The sequence below is a fragment of the Rhineura floridana genome, chromosome 9 (assembly GCF_030035675.1).
Source record: "Rhineura floridana isolate rRhiFlo1 chromosome 9, rRhiFlo1.hap2, whole genome shotgun sequence".
Lineage (NCBI taxonomy): Eukaryota > Metazoa > Chordata > Lepidosauria > Squamata > Rhineuridae > Rhineura > Rhineura floridana.
The window spans coordinates 87,387,932-87,410,388 of NC_084488.1; the positions used below are offsets into that span (position 1 = coordinate 87,387,932).

A 22,457-nucleotide genomic window follows, 5' to 3' on the forward strand; every position below is an offset into this window, starting at 1 on the left:
TGGTTGTAAATGCAGCTTTGCTGCAACATAATGTATGGAAAGTTCCCAACATTTTTTTATCTTCCTGCAATGCTTTAAATCTTCCTGCAGTGCTATAGATCTGCAGTGGCTGTAGTCCAGAGCTTGGAAAAGTTACTTTTTTGAACTACAACTCCCATCAGCCCAATCCAGTGGCCATGCTGTCTGAGGCTGATGGGAGTTGTAGTTCAAAAAAGTAACTTTTCCAAGCTCTGCTGTACCTATAGATTTCAAGATTGAATCCTTTAAAGTTAATGATTTGCCAACAGTGCAAAGTAAGTGGTGTTGAACCTCTGATGGATTCTCGCTCTTGATAAGAAGTAGTAATCAGTGCTAAGCTATTGCAGGTTTCCTCCCACAGAACACTGCATTACGTATTTTTTTTAAAGAAAACATGACTTCCTACCAGTTAACCTTGTTTGACAACTATAGAGGAGGCAATGTAAAAGATAGGTTTTAAATTATCTAAACTTAATTACATAAGACTAATTTTTAAAACCTGTTACTGTAAGAATGCCTGAAATTAGATATTATTTCACCTTCTAGTTTCTTTTCTAGGGGACCAATTTGGTTGGTTAGATTTGGACATAGGAGACTTGCAGCACAATGCTTATTCAGAAAGAAGTCCCACTGCATTCAGTGGTCTTATTGTATAGTGTATAGTGCGATTAGGATTACAGCCTTTCACCTCAGTTCTAACTATATTTACTGGGAGCAGGTCAAATCTATTTTAGTGATTTTATCCCAATATATTATTTTTTTTAATTTAAAAAATTACAATTTATATACCATTGCTTAATATGGCAGGATCTCTTAAGGTTAAAAATGGCAGGGCCTCTAAGGGCTCATCCAGACGACTGCAAAATGTGTGACATGCCCGCTATGTGTGTTCATTATTTTTCGGTCGTCCAAATGACGTCTCGCGCTGTTATGCATTTTCGCGGGTTAAATCCGCTCCTTGCAATACCGGCAAAAATGCGATTTGCTCTTTAAAATCGGGAATCATCCGCTGTGCCTTCAGGAGTTAGGATGCAATACCGCGGACCTTACAGCTGATGGGCAGTTCTTGGGCGTTTCCCCTTGCCCCTTCTCCTCATTCCAGCCAATCACGTATCTGCACTTTTGCGCATGTGTGAGAATAAGCCCAGGAAAATTGAACCAATCATCGCAATGGTGGGGTGTTGGGGGGGGTCTGCAACTACTGCGCAGATGCATTTTATTTTTTGCCAGCCTGAAAACTGGGCGGCCACTCTGGGTGTGATCTGCAATGCATAGCAAGCGAGAAAGGGGGGATTGTCGGTTTCAGCCTGCCTCCGGAAAGCTTTGTCAATTTCATTGTACTTGCTGGGGGTTTTGCTTCAAATCAGAAAAGCATACATTCGTTTAAGTGTAATATCGCAAATGCAAACTTAGAAAAGGGCTTCTGGTCGGTTTCAAGCCTGCTCCAGAAAGCTTTGTCAATTTCATTCGCCGTGGGAAGGAAAGAGAGAAGGGGGGTGACACGTTTCTTGCTTTTTTGGAGAAATAAGTGCAATTGCCAGCGTGTGTATCTCCTTAAATATCAGTAAAGGTAGAAAAGCATACATTCATTTAAGTGTAATATCGCAAATACAAACTTAGAAAAGGGCTTCTGGTCGGTTTCAACCCTGCTCCGGAAAGCTTTGTCAATTTCATTCTCCGTGTGGGAAGGAAAGGGAGAAGGAGGGGGGGTGACACGTTTCTTGCATTTTTGGAGAAATAAGTGCAATTTCCAGCGTGTGTATCTCCTTAAATATCAATAAAGTAGAAAAGCATACATTCATTTAAGCATAATATCGCAAATACAAACAAGGCAGGCGTGAAACCAACCAGTGGCGTTTCCTTCCAAGGCGAGAACTCCTTTACAGCCATATTGTGCTTCGCTGCAAAGGGGGAGAGGAGCATAAGTAATTTTTTTGCTGACCAATTGGTTGATGGGGGAGATTTTAGAGGCAGAGCTTGGAAAAAGCAAAAAGAATGTAGGGGTCTTACCGCTGCATGTGCGGGTGCAAACAAGCGTTTTTTTTAATTGGGAAAGAGCGAACTAAAAGGAAAAGTGAGGACTATCAGATGACAAACCAAATATGGAAACCGTGTATTATCCCGCTCCGTTTGGATAAGCCCTAAGACTCAGATCCACCTCCAGCCATGTATTACCTGGATGCTACTTCAGCCTGCCTCACAGGATGGTGAGAATAAAAAAAGATATAGATTTATTGGTATCTACCATGCGCTCTTGATAAAGGAGAAAAGATAAATATAACTCTTAGAAGTGAATTTGCTTTTATAGATGTGATTTTGGACAAAGGGTTGAACCATCTAATATTTCAGATGGACAGGGACATATCAAACCAGAAAGATATCTAAAAATTAAAAGAACATGTCCATAAAGTAGATCATGACTGTACTGAAAAGAGTTCTCAGATCCAGGATAAATTCTACTTTTAAACATATATACATACTTCCCACTGAAGCCAGTAAGGGCCTTATTAACTCATCAGAGAGCAGAATTTAAGGGAAAAGCTATTTAAACAAGTATTTGCCTGGATTGATATAAAAATTATATAATATTAATATTTTTCCACTGCTAGGTTCTTTTTCAACTGGGAATATATTTCTTGCAAAACCACTGTTGAAATGCTTTATATCTTTTACTTTTTCCTATCATAATCCTGCCTTTTGTTTTTTTTCCCCTCCACTGTAGGAACAACAGCACTTTATTTATTTCTCCTTATGCATCCTTCTGTCATTAGTAATCTCCCTAGTCCAAAAACCTTCGAAGAAGTTCAGTTCTTTAATGGCAACAACTATCACAAGGGAATTGACTGGTAAGAAGAATAACAAAACAAAAACAAATATCCACTGTTAGCATATGCCAAACCACAGAGGAGCAATTATAGGAGCATTTGTGACATCTACATAATTTCCAGATGAAATTTCAGTGCATAGTGCTTTGAGAATGAATTACAAATTAGTTTGTACTGATGAGATGTTTGCCAAAATGTTGCACTTTTTTTCTTGTTTCATGTAACGTTACGGTATCAATATTTATGTTTCCCACAAACAACTGCAATTGAGGAAGGAGTTAGATTTTCACTTTTATTCCCTTTCTGTCTCTTTTAATTTGTTTTTAATTGCCTGTTCTGGATATTGTATAACTTATTTTCAGGAGCAATGAAAAATGCAAGTGCAGTGTTGGGAATGATCAGGAAAGGGAATTAAAATAAAGTGGAAGTATCACAATGCTGTTATTTAACTGATGAAGCATCCAATTATGTAAAGCACTGCTCAGTTATGATTGAACCATGTCAAAAAGGGTATTGTATTGCTAGGGAAGACAAAAGAAGGAGGCAATTAAAATTACTGGGTGAGGGGGTGAGAGATGAACTTCTTCCCTATGAGAAGAGGCTAAAAAGGATGTATCTTTTTCAGTTTGAAAAAAGTGATCATGAAGGGGGTGTAATAAACAGTGAAAATCTTTTCATGATTTTTTAAAAATACAATTTCCACAAAATTATTGTAACATCCCAAAAGGCATTGTAATAGGTATTCTCTACATTAAAGCAAGATGTCGCAGCGTGATGGCGGGGTTGGGGTGAGCTATGCGGGTGGCCGCAGTGGCTACAGTAACTGCGGCCTTGGCCTCAGTGGCTGTAGAAGAGGCCAGGTGAGAGGCTGGGCAGGAGTGGTGACTGCAGCTGCAACACGAGTGGAAGGCTGGTAGCAGAGGCAGCAGCAGCTCAGAGGCCAGGTGGGAGGCTGGGTGGCAGGTTTGGCGACCTGTGGGGGGAGGGGAGCTTTGGTGAAGGTAGGCAGGGTTGGTGAGTGAAGCAAGGAGGAGTGGAGCCCCTAGTATATTTATATTTATGTTTACATTTCATCATCTTTCTACCACAGTAATTAATGTGAGTGATGTAGTAGGGTTTTTTAAAAAAAATAAAGTCCCACAAAACCTCATATGAATAATAAATGACACACCGTTTGTCAAAAGATTCTAAAAACAGCAGAAACAACTTCTCAGGAATGGTTGGTGAGAAAGAATTGTGCTGCACACCTGGCCTTTCTGCAATAAAGTCTCTGCCACTTACCAAGAGGGAGAATGGGAGGGGTGAGGCTGCAAGGAGGTTTATATTGTGTGGGCACATTGGCAGAGCCAATCTAGCACACCCATTGATGTGTTCAAAAATTCCAAACTCCCCATCATCTCACCCCCACCCCCTTTCCCTCCTGGTAAGCAGTAGGTGTGTGGCACCACCCTCATCACTGACTGTTCATTCAGCTTCCTCCTAGTTACTTGCCTAAATAAAACTGACTTGACTTGACTTGTTACCTAGATGATAGAATTTTCATCCTCTAGGGAAAGGATTTCAGGGTGTGAAATGCACAGTGCAATCCTATACATGTCTACTTTCAAGTAAGGCTTATTCAGTCCAAGTTCAATAGGACTCCTAGATGTGTTTCACCCTAAATCATGAAAATGGCAAAATGATAGATCACCACAAAAAAGCTTCATTGACTTTTATGCCAACTGAAAAAGTAGATTTTTTTAAAAAATGTGAATTTTGAAAACAAAAAGGTATGATTCACTCACCTACAGGTGAATCTGTACACAGAGCAGAGAATCAGTGTAGGATTTGGTAAGACATTTTTTCTTTCAGAGTATGTATAACTTGTACATCAGGGCCTTGTTGATGAGAACAGTGACTGGTTGCATAAAAGGAAAGTGGCCTCCTAATGAATATAATGGCAGATGAACTGAAATGCATGTGTGTACCTGTCCAAGGGTCAGCCAGGGATGAGAGAGGAAAGATCGCCACTGAGCAGTTGTAAATACCCTAAACCAGAGGCTGCCATCATCGTGCCCTCCAGATGTTGTTAGATTATAACTCCCATAATCCCTAACCATTAGCTATGCTGGCTGGTGCTGATGACGGTTGGAATCTAACAACATCCAGAGGGCACCCTGTTGGTCTTCCCCTGCCCTAAGCCATGCACAGATGCACCTGCAGTGAGGATGGCTCATGGGCTATATTTGTTCTTTGAAAATGGAAATGGACTGCCTTCAAGTTGATCCTGACTTATGGCTACCCTATGAATAGGATTTTCATGGTAAGCGGTAACCAGAGGGGGCTCACCATTGCCTCCTTCTGAGGCTAGTCCTTCCCAGCTGGCTAGGGCCTGCTCAGCTTGCCACAGCTGCACAAGCCAGCCCCTTCCTTGTACACAACTGCCAGCTGGGAGGCAACTGGGCTCCTTGAGACTATGCAGCTTGCCCACGGCTGCACAGGTGGCAGGGCACGTAACCCCTGAACCACTCACTGTGGGGGTGATCTTTAGCTGGCCCTTGACACCCAGGAGGCATGAGCAGGGATTTGAACGAACAGACTCTGGACTCCCAGCCAGGCTCTCCTCCCCACTGTGCTATACCAGTGTCATTTGTTCTTTAATTTTCCCAATTTATTTATTTGACTTCAACTATGCACAGTCTATTTGGCACACACAAGCTCTGCTCTCTGGGTTTCCAATACTTACAATGCTTTCTTTGAGGGTGGGGAGAAGAATTTATTTAATGTATTTTCTCATCCCCATCATCATATTTTTACCTGCAGGTATATGAATTTTTTCCCTTCCCCTTCTAACATCACCACCGATATCTTGTTTGAGAAAAGTGCCAACTACTTCCATTCAGAAGATGCTCCCAAACGTGCATTTTCCTTGATTCCCAAGGCAAAAATCATCACCATTCTCATTGATCCGTCAGACCGAGCATATTCCTGGTATCAGGTATGGTGCTTATACTTTAGAAAATGAGCTAATGTCTGTGATAATTCATACACATTACTTTGATAGCATGGGAGTCATTTCCTTTTGGCTTATTCCACACCATCCAATCTTTAGATGGAAGAGCTACATAGTGAAGCAAGTGACTTGGTTTCTTCTCTGCTAACATTGCCATCATTCCACCTAATCAAAGACATGTGGGAAGAAGCCATGAGCAAGTAGCTCTAGTGCTATTGCTGTAAAGTACAAATCAGACCTCAGCCACGTAGACCTAGTGTTAAGGCACCCATTCTGGCAAGTGAATCTTTTTGTTGTAGTCTATAGCTCTACTGCAGCTGTGACCTTTGGTCACAGCGAGCCACAGAAAATGGGAAGTGGACTTACTGTGCCCTCCCATGATGGCAGTCTCCAACCTATGGCATATCTAATACCCTTATTAGAGCAAGAGGCCTCAAGCCTGAGGGTCAAAAGTAGCCTCCAGGCCTCTCTGTCTGACCTTCAGACCTTTCCCAAAGCCACACAGCCCACTTCCCAGGCTACAGCCTTCCCTGGCCCTGCTCTGTGACCCCCTCAAGTGTTTTCCCTTACTGGAATGGGCCTTGAACGGTCATAATGCCTCTTGCATGCCTGGGTGTAGAGGGATGTGTGTGAAGAGAAATGTCTGATTTTTGTATTATTGAAATGTAGACTAATATACAAACGTAAGAGTCGCATTTTTGTTTCTAGACCCGCCAACCACTGGCATGAAGCCCTTGGAAGGTTCCCTACAAGGGGATGCAGTCTTCAGGCTGAAAACGGTTCTCCAGCCCTGCACTGGGTGGTGCTGTGGGGGCCTATGCACAGTATTGATAATAAAGGATTCTGTTGCAGCACAGCTGGCGAATCAGTTGCTCCAATCCAGGAAGGGGGAACTAGACATGGAAGCAGAAGACTCTATATATTTACAATATTTCTCAATGGTGTTTCAGCAAAACTGTTCACAAGTTTGTTTGAAAATAAGCATGCATATATAAAATACATCCAACAGAAAGTTTACAGCAGCATTTTAAAGTGACATGAAAGCAATGGTAAAAATCTCCCACCATTTCCCAAATATATGCATGACTGAATAACAACAATTTCCCCTGCCTTCAAGAAGAAACCAGAGAATAACACTTATGGACTTCTCAAGGGAACACATTCCATAACTCCAGGAAAGGCTCAATTCCTGGCATAGCAGTGAATCTACTCCTAGGTGTAGTCCGAATTTTCAAGGAGCTGCCCAAGATGAAAGTTTGGACTAAAACCCAAAGTGGATTCACTGTCCCGCTGATCTCGGAGCCAGTAGGCTCTGTTGATCTTACCTCCCTTGAGGATGAAACATGGAGCAGGGCCACACTGACAAATCTTAAAGCCTGAGGCAGGAAAGGTGCTCCCTGAGGTACTTGGGGCCCAGACAGTGTAGGGCTTTAAAAATCACCCTGACAATGCCCTGGTTACCAATGCAGATATTTCAGAATAGGTGAAATATTTTCTCACCAGCCCTCACCTATTAAAATGCAAGCTGCAGCATTTTGTATCAGCTGTAGTGTCTCAACCATCTTCAAGGGTAGACCCATTAGAGTTCACTGCAATAGTTAAATCTGGAGGTTACCAGAGCATGAATGACAGTAACTGGATTTATATTTCTACGTGTGGGGTACAGCTGGTGAATCAACAAAAAAAGGAACTTGGGGAGAAAAGACTGGGAAACATCAGGCATTCCACCTGACTTGTTAACTAACATTCCGTTTCCTTCCATTAGCATCAGCGTTCTCACGAGGACTCTGCTGCCCTGAAATTCAATTTCTATGAAGTGATTACTTCAGATGAGTGGGCACCCATTGAACTAAAGGCTCTGCAAAAAAGATGTTTGATCCCTGGCTGGTATGCTATCCATATAGAAAGATGGCTAAAACACTTCTCCACTTCGCAGGTAATTTCCCTCTTGCCAAATATTTCCATGTGATAAACGTTCATCATAACTTGGAAATATATTAAATATTCTAACATGCTTAATAATGAATTGTAATATTGTAACTTGTTTAATAATGGATTGATAAACTTCAAGCATACATCTTGTGGCTTATCTTAAAAGACAAAGTACTTCAGCATACAGATTCATGTGTCTTCAGCAACCTCAGTTTTTAAAAAGTTGGGGGGAAACGTGGAGGTTTGTGCTGAGGCATTTTGACATTTTTTCCAGTCATCTAGAAGACTGCTGAATTGGGGAGGGGGAATGTTGCTGCCTAGAAATTCCACATGTTTTTTCCAGCCCTGCTTTTTACACATAATTATTTGTGTGTGACATACTTGGCCTTAGGATAGGGGTGGGAAACTTCTAGATGTGTTGAACTCGAACTCCCATCAGTCCCAGTTAGCATGGCCAGTGGTCAGGGATTATGTGAGTTGTAGTACATCAAGATCTGGAGGGTGAGACACTCTTCATCTCTGCTTTAGGGTATTGCATACATGCCTTGGAAAGGCAAGGACCCCCTAGAATCCCAGCAAATCCAGTGCTAAGAGGACCAATCAGTGAGAAGCCATCACTTCTTTGCATCCCTTGACTGAATGGATTGTTGGGCTCATCCTCCATCCCTGCTATGACACTTTGCCTTGCTGGTTTACCATGTGCAGGCATTTGCCTGAACATGTGAATGGTTATACTGGAGATGGGAACAGGAGTATGCATTTAAGCATGCAAGCTGCTTTGTAAAATCCTCATGTTATTAGTATGAAGGACTGAATGTGAGTTTTTTTATGCATGTCTGATTAAGTGTACTGAGAAACTCCCTGCAGTTGTAAACTCTGATAAACTAGAGTTCCCACTTGCAGTGAGGTTTTTAAGCATGTTAAATCAAGCAGAGTTTTAGAACCCCTTCAGACCTTCATGCTAATTGTGTAAAGATCTAAAAAGCAGCTGGCATATTGGGGACACTGGGGGAAGAGATTACATTCATGACCCTGCTGCCATCTCTGGTTTAACCCTTCATGTGTTCAGGAAATGCCTGAACCAGAGCCATGGCGACATGAGAACACCAAGCAAACACAACCCACATACCATATCCGGTGGCCCACTAGAAGTTGGATAAACCTCCTCTTGTTGCAACAAGATTGCATATATGGGGTGGGGGGCCTATCTGGTATCTGTCTGGTCACATTTCATGGCATGGCATGTCACAAACTATCATGCATTTCTCTCCATGTTTCCTGTGCAGGGGGTCTTGAACTAGGGAGTCTAGCAGTTAGACCAAGGCACTTTAGTCTCTGCACTGTCACGGCAGCATGCTAGGAAAGAGATATGCTGGCCTGCTCTCTTGATTTTGGCAGCACCAAAGGAAGGAGGGAGGTATTACAACTACCTGCTCATCAAGGGTCAGATGAAACAAGGGACCAACAAGGTTCCACCTGACCTTTAATAACTTTGCTCCTGGGTTGCTTGGGTAAAGGGTAGGCTGCTCTCACCCAACTAAAAAAAAGCTGTTTGTTGCTTGCTTTGGCTCCAGAGCAGCAGCCAGATCAGACTGAGTAAACAATTTATTCATGTTTTCACTTTCTGCTATAAATTTGCTTGGGCCAAGGAGGAGTATTTTTAAAAAATATTTTAGGGAGAGATGCTATATTTAGTGCCTCAAAATGGGCACCATGGTCTTAAATATTCTGCTTATAACACATTCTAATTTGGATGATACCATCTTATCAGGAAGAAATATTTATGTGTGGGATATACCCTGAACTGTCTTCAAAGGTTGAAATTAGAAAGCCTGATCAGTTTCCTTCAGGCCTTATAATTCTTTTATTTTCTTCTGCCAGCAAAATGGCCTTCCAGATTCAAATCCCGAAAAGAATATGTCTTCAAAGCTTTCAAAGATAGTTCTGGACCCAGGCTATGTTCTCAGGATCTGGTTATCTATCTCTGGTTTTATTTCTGAAAACATGAGAGAAACAATCTTGTACTTTTTGAATTTAAAGCCATGTATGGAGCATTGTTTCTTCACTGCACACTAAACCTACTATTATTTAGGCTGTCATTCTATACCCACTTACCTTGGTGTTAGCTCCATTTAACTCAGTTGAACATTTCGGAGTAGGCATGTGTAGGATTGCACTGTTAGGCTGCAAATCTATGCTCCCTTATCTGGGCATAAGTCCACCTGAATGTAGTATGAATTATTTCTGAATAAACATGCATAGGATTCTCCTCTTAATGATATATGCAATAGCTAAATGTCAGCCTAGTCATTACCACGTTAAAAAGTCCCCATGTGGTAGCTGCTCTGTCCTGAACTTACTACTATTTTGTTTTTATTGTGTTTATATCACATCCTTCCATTATGGAACTCAAGGATTTCATACATTTCCCAGGTAATCTCACATTCAGGCAATGACCAGATCCAAATCTGCTTAGCTTCTGCAAGGCAGTTGCACCATGTCCCTTCAGATCATGCCCTAGGACGCATACAGAGGGCTTTCTATGTGAATAACCACCATCACAAGAACCACGGCCAGCCAACAGTGCTGGCTCTTCCCTTAGGCAGAGTGAGGTAGCTACCTCAGGGAGCAGATGATGGGTGATGGTGAGGTGTTGGGGGATAAAACTCTGTGCACTCTCTAAACTAGGCTGATGCCCCATCACCAGTACTGAAGATTCAGCTGCCATTCTGGTGGTCTTCTGTACACAGAATGGGGAGGGCATTTTGTCCATCTCATCTCAGGCAGCAAAGTGTTTTGGGCCAGCCCTGCCAGCCATCACCAGGAGTGTAACAAATGTCAGTCCTATTTTTCTCAGAATGACTGTAGATCCTACAATCTGCCCTCTTTCTTCTGAAATGAGTGTCGTTCCATGCTTGGGCAGTTCGTGTTACAAGTCTAGTAACAGCAAGCACTTACCAACTGCAATAAAGTGCAGTCCTTGTGCACTCATAATTGATAATGTGCACTCAAATTTTCAATAATTTAAAATAAGCTTAGACATAAACAATATCCAGTAAGGAAACTTTGAAAGCTGTGTACAGCCTCTTTCAATTCCAGCAACATCTATATAACTATTTTATATTCATTTTCTATATTCGGAGCAGTCCAATTTAATGTTGGAGTAGTTGTAACTGTACCCAAATCTGTCCAGTATGGGGATAAAGAATTTGGAAGAACTTGTCCCAAGCCTTGAATATGCTTTCAATGTTACTCCTATTGCTCCACTAGGCTCTTTCGATGCAGGTTGGTCAACCATGCCCACAGCTGTATCTTTGTGGGCACCACATTCAGACCTTCTGCTGAATATGCAGAGATTGAGATGGGACCGGTGGATTCACTGACATCAGGGGCACCAGTGGGTGTGGTCCCATGTCCTCCTCCATGTGTTCAATATATATTGGGGAGGGAATCTGTACAACCCTGTGGTCATTCTGCAATATGTTGCTTTTACTGTTTGCAAACAGAGGTGGATATTTTTATCATCTTTTTTAGTTTATTTTGGTTTTACTGTTACAGTCTGGTCAAGCCAACAAAATGGGAGGTGGAGAGACATACTATTTTTCATCAGTGTATGTTTTTGATAAGTTTTGGGTTGTATCCAACTAAGTCCTACTCAGAGTAAACCCATTAAAATTAATGGGTTTATATTTGTCTGTTAATTTCAATGGGTCTACTATGAGTAGGACTAACATTAGATATTTATGAAAGAATTTATATATCACCATATCATAAAATATCAGGGCAATGTACAACAACAAAATATAAAACACCGTGTAAAAACAGTACAGTTACTGCTTGATCACACGTAAGAAATTACAAATATAAACTAATTCCAATGCCTTATAATAAGTGCATTTGTTGTGTCATATGATAGAAAACAAGATCCAATCACAAACCCATAAAGTGTCCACACTGCACTTTATTTCATTATTCTGCTGGTAATTTGCGTTTTTATTTGATCTTTCACACAACATAAAAGCTGGTTCTGGTAATCTAATGGAATACAGTGGAAGTTTAATGCTAATTTTTGTGATAAATGATACCAGAAATAATCCATTTGCAAGCTTGGAAACCTCGAAAATCGCAGGAATTTTGTGCTAGCTCCAGCTGCTCACATGACAGGCATCCCAGTTTGCTCTCTCTAAGCCTTACTATTTTTTTAATATTTTTTCACTCATTCTGTCTGTGTCCGTTCCCTATTTGTTGCCCTTGGTGAGTCCTCCTCTATGTTGTTTATCTTAGTTTGTCCTCTGACCTGCGCCTTGGTAGCCCCGTTCTTTCCTGCCTCTCCCTCCCCCACCTCGGGCAGCTTCTAAAAGATCTCACCCACTTTTCTTTTCTCTGTGTTTACTCCATTTACTTCCCCCTGTTGAAGTTGCTTTTCAACACCTTTTCCAGTGTCTTTTAAGCCCTCTTTCTCTCCTCAGTCCCAGCAGAGCCAGTGGCTTTTCTTTCCTCAGCCACAGTGCCATTTTGTTTAGCTGCAGCAGCTGGTGTTTTAAAGTCCTCTTCTTTTCTTTTCCTCAGCCTTTTGTTTCTGGCTGTTTCTTTTTGGAGGTTCCTTTTTTGGAGTTCTTGCTTTCTTGCTATTTTTCTTGCCTTTTTCACCTGACCCTCGTGTCTCGCAGTAGCATGAAAGACATTTGTGTGACATGCCCATATAGTGGTTGAAAACCCACACTTTCAGGTACTACAGTGTGAAAGGAATCTTACAAATTGGGACAGAGGAGTTACCATTTTAATCCATTAAACTAACGCAATTAAGCCCCATGTCTGACAGCAGCCTAGATACCGTACAAATCATGCCATGCTACTTCACGCTTCATCTGAGTTTTGTATTTAAATAAACAATATGTCTATCCATACAGTTGCTAATTATTGATGGACAGCAACTAAGAAGTGATCCTGCAACCGTAATGGATGAAGTTCAAAAGTTTCTGGGAGTTTCTTCTCATTATAATTATTCTGAAGCCCTAACGTGAGTCCCTTTTCTTTCCTTTTTTTATCCCTTGTCCTTTATTATCATCCTGTGCATCTGTCTTTTGCACAGATAATCTGTTACATGATTATTAGGTGAAAGGTTACATAAGAATTTAAAGATCTTCACCCACTAAATGTGATCATCGTTAACAGGCTGGAAATGCACAGTTAACAGTCTCTCTAAAGCCCCATTATCTTCTCTAGAAGTTCTAACATGCTTATAATTGGCTCAGGACCATACAGAAGTACATCAAACTGAAACCCGCCCTGGGTTTTTTGCTCTTGCAAAAAGAGCCCACTTTGTCTCTTACCTTTCCTGCCATCCTCATGTATTTGTGGCCAAATAATTATACAGGACATAATCGAACCCAAGTTAAGCCTGTTAAATGTGCCGTGGCTTCAATGGCAGAGTTAATCATTTACTCAGTGAAACTAATGATTTCTAAAAGTGCTTAACTTTGCCTGAATTGTGCCCACACTGTCCTGCTAGCGGTTACAAAATCAGCTAAGTTCATGCAACTGAGTTTCTTTTTTTTAAAAAAAACTTTTTAAAAGCTTTCCAAATTAACACTTTTCCTTGGTAAATTTAAATATATTTCCTGGATGGTAGATATATTGTTTGGAGCATAGTTCTACAGCTTTATTCCTTTCCTTATGCACAGCAAGCGATATTGCTTCTCCTCTTGGGAAATTACTGAATGCTAGCAAAAGTACTTTACTATGCAAAAAGGAGATTGGGAAATCCTAGGTGGAAATGAATCTTCTCTCAATATATCCATTTTTAATCAATGATTTATTTAATTTTAATTGATACCGCAACTAAAGAAATTTAGGCGGTGAAGATTAGTATAGTGATAGAAGTAATTGACTGATCTACAAAAGAAATCCCTCTTTATCTGAATATTTTTTAATGTGTTTATATATGCCGATTCATTGCATTAACAGAACAGGCCCAGGGCAAAAAAAAAAAATATTTGGCAGCTAATTACTGTTGTATTCCAACCAGTTCTCCTGAAGTCTTCCAAACATCTGCTAAATAGTGAAATTATTGCAAAAATTTTCAATGTTTTATGTGTGTTGCAATAATATATCCAAACCAAATGCTGTCTTTGGTTAATTCCTTAGTATGTGTTATTATAAACATTATAGTACCTCCATCTTTGGTTTTTAAGTTTGAGATTTCCATTTCTCCCCCAAGATTTCCTTTAGCATGGATAGATTAAAATGACTGCCATAGGTTATTGAGAAGCGTTTGCTTTCCTGCATGTAGATCTTCCATTAATTTAGGCAAACCTTTGTAGGTTTGACCCTCAGAAAGGGTTTTGGTGTCAGCTGCTGGAGGGAGGAAAGACAAAATGCCTGGGAAAGAGTAAAGGCCGAAAATACCCACCAATGGATCAAGAGGTACTGTTTTCTTCATATATCTAACCTCACAGCTATACTGTTATTGGGTACAATTTTAATGTCTCAGTGAACAAAAAAGAAAAAAAAATCATCACTAGCAACAGTGCCAGCACCAGGATTTTTTGGGGGGGGGAGGGGGGCTTTTGCACGATGCTACCGGGAGTTGCCCTTTTCTGGGTGGGCCCTCCTTACTGTTGTCGCTACTGCTCATTTACTTGCCCTCTTTGTCGAGGCCCAATTCACATGGTCTGCTCAAGGGAGGGGATAAGGCAAGTGGAAGCTGCTGCTTCATCTCCTTGCTCCTGTCATTGTTTATATGCTCAGAGAGGGCAGATGAACAGTCAGAGGCAATAGCAAGAAACAGCAGGGCCAAAAGATTTGAAGAGTGATTTGTGTTCGCAATTATTATCAGAAATATATTTGGAAACCATTGTTCAAACCAGAGTCATGATAGAATCCTGGATCAGCTCTCTATTTTTAGATGCAGTCTATGAGTCCAGATGTTGACATGAGCAAACAACTCATTCCCTTATTCTGTATTAGGAGTTGACCCAGGCTTTTGCACCAGTAGCAGCTGCCTACAATCCTTCTGCACTGGTACATCTCTCCTGGGGCAGTGCACTGCACTGAAGTAGCAAGATCAGATTCCCACCCATTTGACCAACTACCTTAGTGGTTCCTGGAGGGCTATAGGAGACATAGAGGTAGCCCTTTTCTTATTACAAAGATAAGGGTTTCCCATCTGCATCATATGATAGTACTTAAGAAAGAAGTGGTCACTTCTGCAGTTCCTTTAGCTTAGGCAGCCTGGTATTTAAATTATGATTATTTAAATAAATGACCATAACCATGTTCTTTCTGAATCTTTTGCATAACTTGGTTTTTTTTTTTTTTTTCTGTATTGGGATTTTCTAGACCAGAGGTTCTCAAACTATGATAACTGGGGGCGCATGAGCTACATGCAGAACAATCAAGAATATATGTACTTGTCCTTGCATTTGATTAATTTTTTTATGGCAATGGAGATTGAGGCCATTTTCATCAGGGCCGGATTATCTTAACAGACTAACAAGGCCTTGGCCCTAGGGTCCATAATTTTCATAATATGGTTCTGTGCAACAAGACAGGATTCCCATAATTTACCATCCTCAAGTTCAAATACAGAGGCAACATGAATGTTGAACCAAACCTAAGGCTAAAACTATCAAACATTACACCTGACTTCACAAAACTTTGGTCACAAGAACATGCACATCCATCACATTAGAAAGGCAAGACTACCGTGAATAAAAATGAATTACACATGTGGTTTGATGTCTGTAACAAAACATTTATTGCGGTCTGCCAAGACCCCCTGCAATTTTCAAGTGGTTGGAGAAACACTGCTTTGAGAACTGTAGTTCTAGATAAATTCTATACAGGGAACTTGATTATTATTAATTGTCTGACATTTTCTTTGTTTTCCTCATTGTCAGTCTAGGGCATTCCTTTCAAACTACTACAGAGATCACAATGTGGAACTTTCCAAATTGCTGCACAGACTGGGACAACCTTTGCCATCATGGCTAAGACAAGAGCTTCAGAAAGTGAGATAGCAAAGAGAAACCAAAGCTCTTACGTCCTGCTTCTTTCACTCTACCACCCTTTGTGTTCCTGGTTCACATTCAATTGTCAGTGGAGATCTCATGAATAATTCTTTCTCCAGAGCAAAAAAGGCCCAAACACCAAAAAAAAAAAAAAGAGCAAAATTGTTATATATGCATGGGCTGACAATTATTAGTATCAGCTTTTTTGGTCAGCTTCAGGGAAAAGATTCTGAGCTATATGAGACATTATTCTTTATCCAGTCTGGGGCTCAGACATACTGTTTACTAGACAGACCCAGAAACTGTATGCGTGATCGATAGTCTTCATCATATATGACAAATTACAGTCTGTCGAGACACAAGCAGAGGATGGAAACATCTCTCAGTGGATTGCGAGGTTTGTAATTTCCTTGACAACTGCAATTTTAGTCAGTTTACATATCCATCCCTGCTTTGTTATTTTGGGGCTGACCTTACAGACAGCTGGATTTCTTTTCAGTAAAATGAAGGTACTTACATTCCCTTTTTGTAGGTACTCTTGCTTGTTGCATGCTGCTTGTTTTATTTTTCTTAATAATACAGAACACTTTTCAGTTAGAAAAGAGCACAATATATGGGCCACGAGTTTGAGCAAGCTCCAAGGGCAACCTTCCTTGATATGGGTACTTACAATAACATCATATTATTTCCAGTTCACAGCGTACTTATTGAGAAGTATGCTTCACATCCCTATAATTGTATAGGAAGCTCAAGTCTGTTGTTGCAGTGTGTTCCTTAAGTCATTACTGGTTAACAAGTTATAGCTGCTAGGTGGTGATCATTGTTCCACATGGTGACTATCGCCTCACGGCAACCAGCTCACATGTAGTGTCTCAACATATGACTGGCATACATGTCCTCATACTACCACAAACCTTTCTTATTGGGTAGTTGTAGTAATAATTGCCTCATCTGTGTGCTGAACTACTTCACACAAGGAGGTTGGCATGTGGCATAGTCAGTGGTGCAGTTAGACTCCAGACTTACAGTCTTATGAGAGTTTCCCTCTTTAGATGGTACTGTGCCTTACTTCACTTAAAAATGTGGTAAGACAATCCTGCTATATTTGACAATCCTGCACAATCTGCTGAGTGAGGGCCTGGATTTCTGTCCCAAAGTCCTGCCTTCATAGCACCACTATGTGGAGTAGCTTCAAGCAACCTCCATATGATGACTATATTGTGTGTGCTTCTGCATATATCTTCTTTCATGCCTTCATCTGTGGCCTCTTAGCATTTGTGATCTTACTTCAGCTGAAACCAGGGGTGTGTCTTCATGCTAAACCTTAAATTGGCTAGTTATGGCTTTTCTCCTATGTCGCCAGAAGAAATCCTGATTTTCTGTGAAAGGAAGAAAGTCTCAGCAAGTACGCATATAAAACTTTAAAGGGAACATTTGTGCTGGGCGGTAACATACTAAGAAATCAGTTTTAAGTGTATCTCCTGGGACTTTCCATAAAACATGTCACACATCAAGTTGGAAAAGCTTCAGAAACTTGTAATAAAAAAATAATTGAGTATCAGTGAAACAGGACAGAGTGCAACAAGGGAGGCCATGGAGTCTTTGAAAGTAGCTAAGTGACATTCTATAGATGAACCCTTAAGCCTGAAACTCCATGCCCTCTTTCCTGGGAGTAAGACCTACTGAATTCAGTGAGACCTGTATAGGACTGTGTTGTGTGATTTATAGCAAATAATACCACATATTACTTTTGTACCTTACACATTATTTGGTGTCCTGTTCTGAGCAGAAGTGAAACCACTTCCTGCTATCTTAGGCCTAGTCTCATGGAGTGTACTACTTCAGCAGGTGGGAGGAACCTTTGGCCCTCCAGATGTGGGTGTGTGACAACTCCCACCATCCCTGGCCATTGGCCATCCTTGCTGGGGCTGATGGGAGTTGTAGTTCAGCAACATCTGGAGGGCCAAAGATTCTCCACTGGAGACTCACATGTTTGACTATTCTTTCTTATAGCAAAAACAAACAAAAACATCCACATAAAAAATAGCATGTCAGGGGAGATTAGGCTAGAACAACCTTTTTCCCTGACATCTAGTTTTCCATGTGCAGGTATGTATGTATGTATGTATGTATGTAAGACAGTAAATAAGTAAGTATGGAGGATGAGATAAGGGCACCACTAGGACCTCTCTCTCTCTAATTTGGGCACTACTGAAGCCAGGACTGGCTCCCTTGCAACTCCTCCCAAGGCTGCCAGCCATTGGTGAGTGTGTGGCCAAAAGTTGGTGTAGCCACTCCACACCTAGCATGCACAACCCCCCCCCCAAACACACATGGATATGGAAAATGGAAATGGACTGCCTTCAAGTCGATCCCGATTTATGGCAACCCTATGAATATGGTTTTCATGGTAAGCGGTATTCAAAGGTGGTTTACCATTGCCTTCCTCTGAGGCTGAGAGGCAGTGACTGGCTGAAGGTCATCCAGTGAGCTTCATGGCTGTGTAGGGATTCGAACCCTGGTCTTTCAGGTTGTATATACATACCAAAATTCACATCTGTGCAGGGGAGCATGGGGGTGATTCCCCGTTGCAGCCATGAAGCTCACTGGATGACCTTCAGAATCTCTGCCCAGCCCAACACTACAATGGACAGGAAAGCCACCGTCTCCACTCTTCAGACAGTGCCATATTGTTACAACAGGAAGGGAAATTATCTTCTCTGCTTTTCAGAGGTTGATGTGAAGGACAGAGAAAATGATTATATTTCCCACTGTAGCACTGGAGTGCGTAAAGATGTAACTTCAGTGATGGCAACATTGGCACTGAATGAGGTACTGCTGCTTCTTTGCATGAATCCACTGCTAGCAGATTGGAGTTCTCTAGTCCCATTGGATTTAATGGAACTTCTGAATACACACTTGTAGCCTTGTACTGTTAAAAATGTTAAATATATCTAGCTCTAGTCATACCTATTGTAACAGTAATAGTGAAATGTAAATAGCTATGTTAGAAAATCTGCTGAATTCTAAATCTTGGGATATATTTATTTTTTAAAGCAACAACAAAAATAATAAAATACAAATTAAAACAACCAATTATTATAATAATCAAATATAAAACAGTAATTAAAAATCCAAGTAACAGGTTCTTGCAGAACCCTAGGCTCAAAGATTCTAACTGCCATTACAAATAGCTAGGTGGACAAAAACAGACTTCCCACCGGCCATCTAAAGGATAACAGTGAAGACTGGGTACTCCTATAGTAAATATCTTTTTGATAGCCATCTGCCTAATCTCTGAATGTGGAGGCCTCCAGAAAAAAGCTTCAGAAGAGGGTCTTTATTTTTTAATTTAAAAAAAATTATATACTGCTTGATCGTAATAAAACCTCAGAATGGTTTACAAAAAATAATATAAAATATTAAAATTGTCAATAAAAAGACACTTAGAACAAGTATTTAAAAACATTCAAAACCTAAGTAAAACCAACAGTAAGATACAAACAGATTAAAACACATGTGACTTCTACATGTGCCTGTAATTAACTGACATTTGCTATGTGTTTGGTGCCCCCTCTCAGGGGGCTCAGACTGAGCTTTCATTTTAAAAAAGTCAGTCCCTAGCCCTCCTAGAAAGAAAGTTATGAAGCAAAATATGCAAGTACCCTTCTAAGTGATTTCTGTGAAGTCAGACAGCCTGGCTGCTCCTGTCTATCAGCATTTTTAGCCAATGGGTGCTGTGATTGATAAATGAGCTCTGTGGACATCAGGCAATAGGAATCATGGGGGTCCCAAGAAGCTGCTTTTTTCCTTCTCCTTTAGTGCACTTTTCTTCTGCCTTATTTTCTAGTAGTCTTTGGGATCTCTGTAGTTTTCTCTTCCTTTTTTCCTATTTATTTAGTAAAATATTTATAAGCTGCACTTTTCATAGAAATACATCAAGGTGGCTTACAACATACAAGACAATAAAATTTAAAAAACAAAAACATTAAAAACAATAATAAAAAATAAAATACTCAAAAATACCTAGTAACCAGGATGCATTTTTCAGGTGATGGGTTCATTTGAGCTCAGGTACTGCCTGGAAGTTATTTTCTGCAAATACTTCTACACAATAAGTGTGTGTGGATCTTAAAAAATCCCCTCCCCAAATGGCAAATGCAAAATGTGAAAATTTTGCAGAGGTTAAGCATGTCTCTTGTTCAAAAGCTGATGTTCAGACATTCATTAACAATTCGCTGTATAGTTAATCTGCAATACAGTAGTATATATGTATAACTTGTGTTTAATAGGGCTTACTCCCAGGTAAGTGGGTACAGGATGGCATCTTAGGCTTTGGTTTAGGATTGGCCTGGGAAAAATAGGATCCTTGTGCCTATAGCAGCTGTATCCTTTGTGCTGGAGATACAACTCATCTTGTGGGGTGTAATTGCTCATTTATGGTTTTTTGCATTGTTATACATTGATTCTGAATAAAAAAAACCTGAGGTATCCTTTCATTGACTGGCTGTGTGTAGAAATGAGGCAGCACCATATTCAGAATTTCTCTAGCCTAATAATACCCATACAGTAAAACTTCCCTTTCTTTTAAGAGTCCCCACAAGCTCTCATTGGTTTCAGAGGGTCTTGCAAGCTTTCTTAATATTATCATTAGCGTTATTTTCTTACAATCTCTCACCACTTTAGTACATGTAAGCAACCTCACAGCTGTTTTTAAAGTGTTGTGGAAGAGTTTTGTCTTAAGGCATAGATATGCTACAGATAGTTTTAAAATGGGATTAGATAAATTCATGGAGTATAAGCCTATCAATGGCTATTAGCCATGATGGCTATATAGTACTTCCAATATCAGAGGCAGCCTACTTCTGAATACCAATTGCCGGGAAACACAGCAGAAGAGGGCTATTGTCCTCATATCCTGCTTGTGTGCTTCTGGTTGGCCACTGTGGGAAACAGAATGCTGGACTAGGTAAGCCTTTAGTCTGATCCAGCAGTATTCGTCTTACGAAAACTAATTTAATAGTCATTCCCTTTTCACCTGGAAATGTTAGTTTTATAGGGTGGCAGGTTACGGATCTTACTAATCAGTGCAAGCTGTTAGCTCCATGTCAGTGGGGCAGTGGAATCAACTCCAGGTTTAAGACCAACTTTTGGACACCCTAGAACGCTCCTTGAAAGTTAGGACTAAAATCCAGAGCAGATTCCACTGCCCCGCTGGCATAGAGCCACCAGCTACCACTGTCACTAAGAGAGAACAACAGTTTCCAGGATTTTGGGGGGTAGGCAGCCAGGACAGTTAAACTGGTATCAATCCAGTAAGATTTTCTAATGTAGAGATGCCATCAAAGGGAATAATTATTGCTTCATTGTAAAAAAAGTTTTCTTTTTCTCTGCATCCAGTGTATCCTTCCTATGCATTTTCCAAAGTATGGACCCAAGGACTGGATTCGCCCCATCACTTCTGCATCTACAACAATGAATAAAGATTCACAAGTGACACAAACTGTTGCATCTGCCACTTTGCAAGGACTGGGTTTATAATATATATATATATATATATATATATATATATATATATATATATAAACATAATTGCCACCATATTGAAATAATTTCAATATGGACTTTGATGTTAAATGCCTTGATAATTGATTGTTTTCTACCGAACTGTTGCAAATCCCATTTGCCTGGATATATACTTGATGCTGGAACTAAAGGGGACAAAACTTCCAATCAACCTGGAGTTTTTAGGTTTCTTAGTTTGATTAGGGGATGGAGACAAAACTATGTGCATATACCTTATTTTTTCTTCTCACCTCTAATGAATAAACATTTCTTCTGCAATATTCTGTAAATGGTCTCCCATTGTTTCCTTAGGATTCCTAGAAGGGATCTTCTTACTGTTTTATGATACCCACAAGTGGTTGCATGCCCAGGTTGGCCATGTGTCCTACTCTGCAAAGGATGGTTCATATTTGAAAGCCTGTCAGAGGACTGTCCTCTGAAGGGCTGTCCAGTCCAAGTCTGTCAACAAATAAAGAACAATTAAGACAGGAGGGCAGGGGTTTACAGTTAGTACTGGGATAGCAGACAAGAGTAGGCACACAGGTCACCAGGCCACAGTCTTCCCCAAAATGGTGAGATGGATTGTATTTCTGTTTAAATTGAAGTAATTAATTTAAGATTTGCATCTATACATATACTTTAGCTTATGCAGATTTTATGCAAACCAGTGTCCTCGTTTTCCCTTTTATTTTGGTGATGCATTTCCTCTTTTTCATCAGTGTGCACGTGACCATCCTATCATCTGGCCTGTAAGCACTGGAGATTAGTCCTGGATTTAAAGGTTCCTACCCCAACAGTAGTTTTCTCCTCCTCTAGCCCCAACACCTGTGTGATACGTAAATAAACAATCCATTGCCAGACCTTTGTCCTGGAGGTGTCCTGCAGATAAATGTTTAGCAATAGTGCAGTTTCTTAAGGGCTTATCTAAATGGCTGGCTCAAAGAATACCTGTCATCACATTTTGGCCTCTGGGGAATAATTCTGCAACATCTGATTTGAAGGCAATAACCTTTATGCAGTGTAGAAGCAAGGGATGAGGCACAGTGCTGCTACACCTTCAGAGAGGACAGAGATAGCTGTGCTGCTGTATGTGACATTCCAGCACATATGGAG

General features: G+C 40.6%; 1 protein-coding gene and 1 long non-coding RNA gene across 2 annotated transcripts in view; one reads left to right on the forward strand and one right to left on the reverse strand.

The window, feature by feature from the left end:
* The window catches only part of LOC133364525 (uncharacterized), a 167,907-nt gene extending 154,768 nt beyond the window's left edge, over window positions 1-13,139 (reverse strand). Inside the window, exon 1 of the long non-coding RNA XR_009757967.1 lies at window positions 13,101-13,139. This is a non-coding gene — a long non-coding RNA (uncharacterized LOC133364525). The remainder of the gene's footprint in view (window positions 1-13,100) is intronic.
* The window catches only part of LOC133364524 (bifunctional heparan sulfate N-deacetylase/N-sulfotransferase 4), a 228,620-nt gene extending 207,031 nt beyond the window's left edge, over window positions 1-21,589 (forward strand). Inside the window, exons 8-14 of the mRNA XM_061585276.1 lie at window positions 2,741-2,864; window positions 5,646-5,820; window positions 7,601-7,771; window positions 12,678-12,787; window positions 14,091-14,193; window positions 15,669-16,176; window positions 21,180-21,589. Of these exons, the coding sequence (XP_061441260.1) occupies window positions 2,741-2,864; window positions 5,646-5,820; window positions 7,601-7,771; window positions 12,678-12,787; window positions 14,091-14,193; window positions 15,669-15,788 (803 nt within the window). The 3' untranslated portion in view covers window positions 15,789-16,176; window positions 21,180-21,589. The remainder of the gene's footprint in view (window positions 1-2,740; window positions 2,865-5,645; window positions 5,821-7,600; window positions 7,772-12,677; window positions 12,788-14,090; window positions 14,194-15,668; window positions 16,177-21,179) is intronic.
* The last annotated feature ends 868 nt before the right edge of the window (window positions 21,590-22,457 follow it).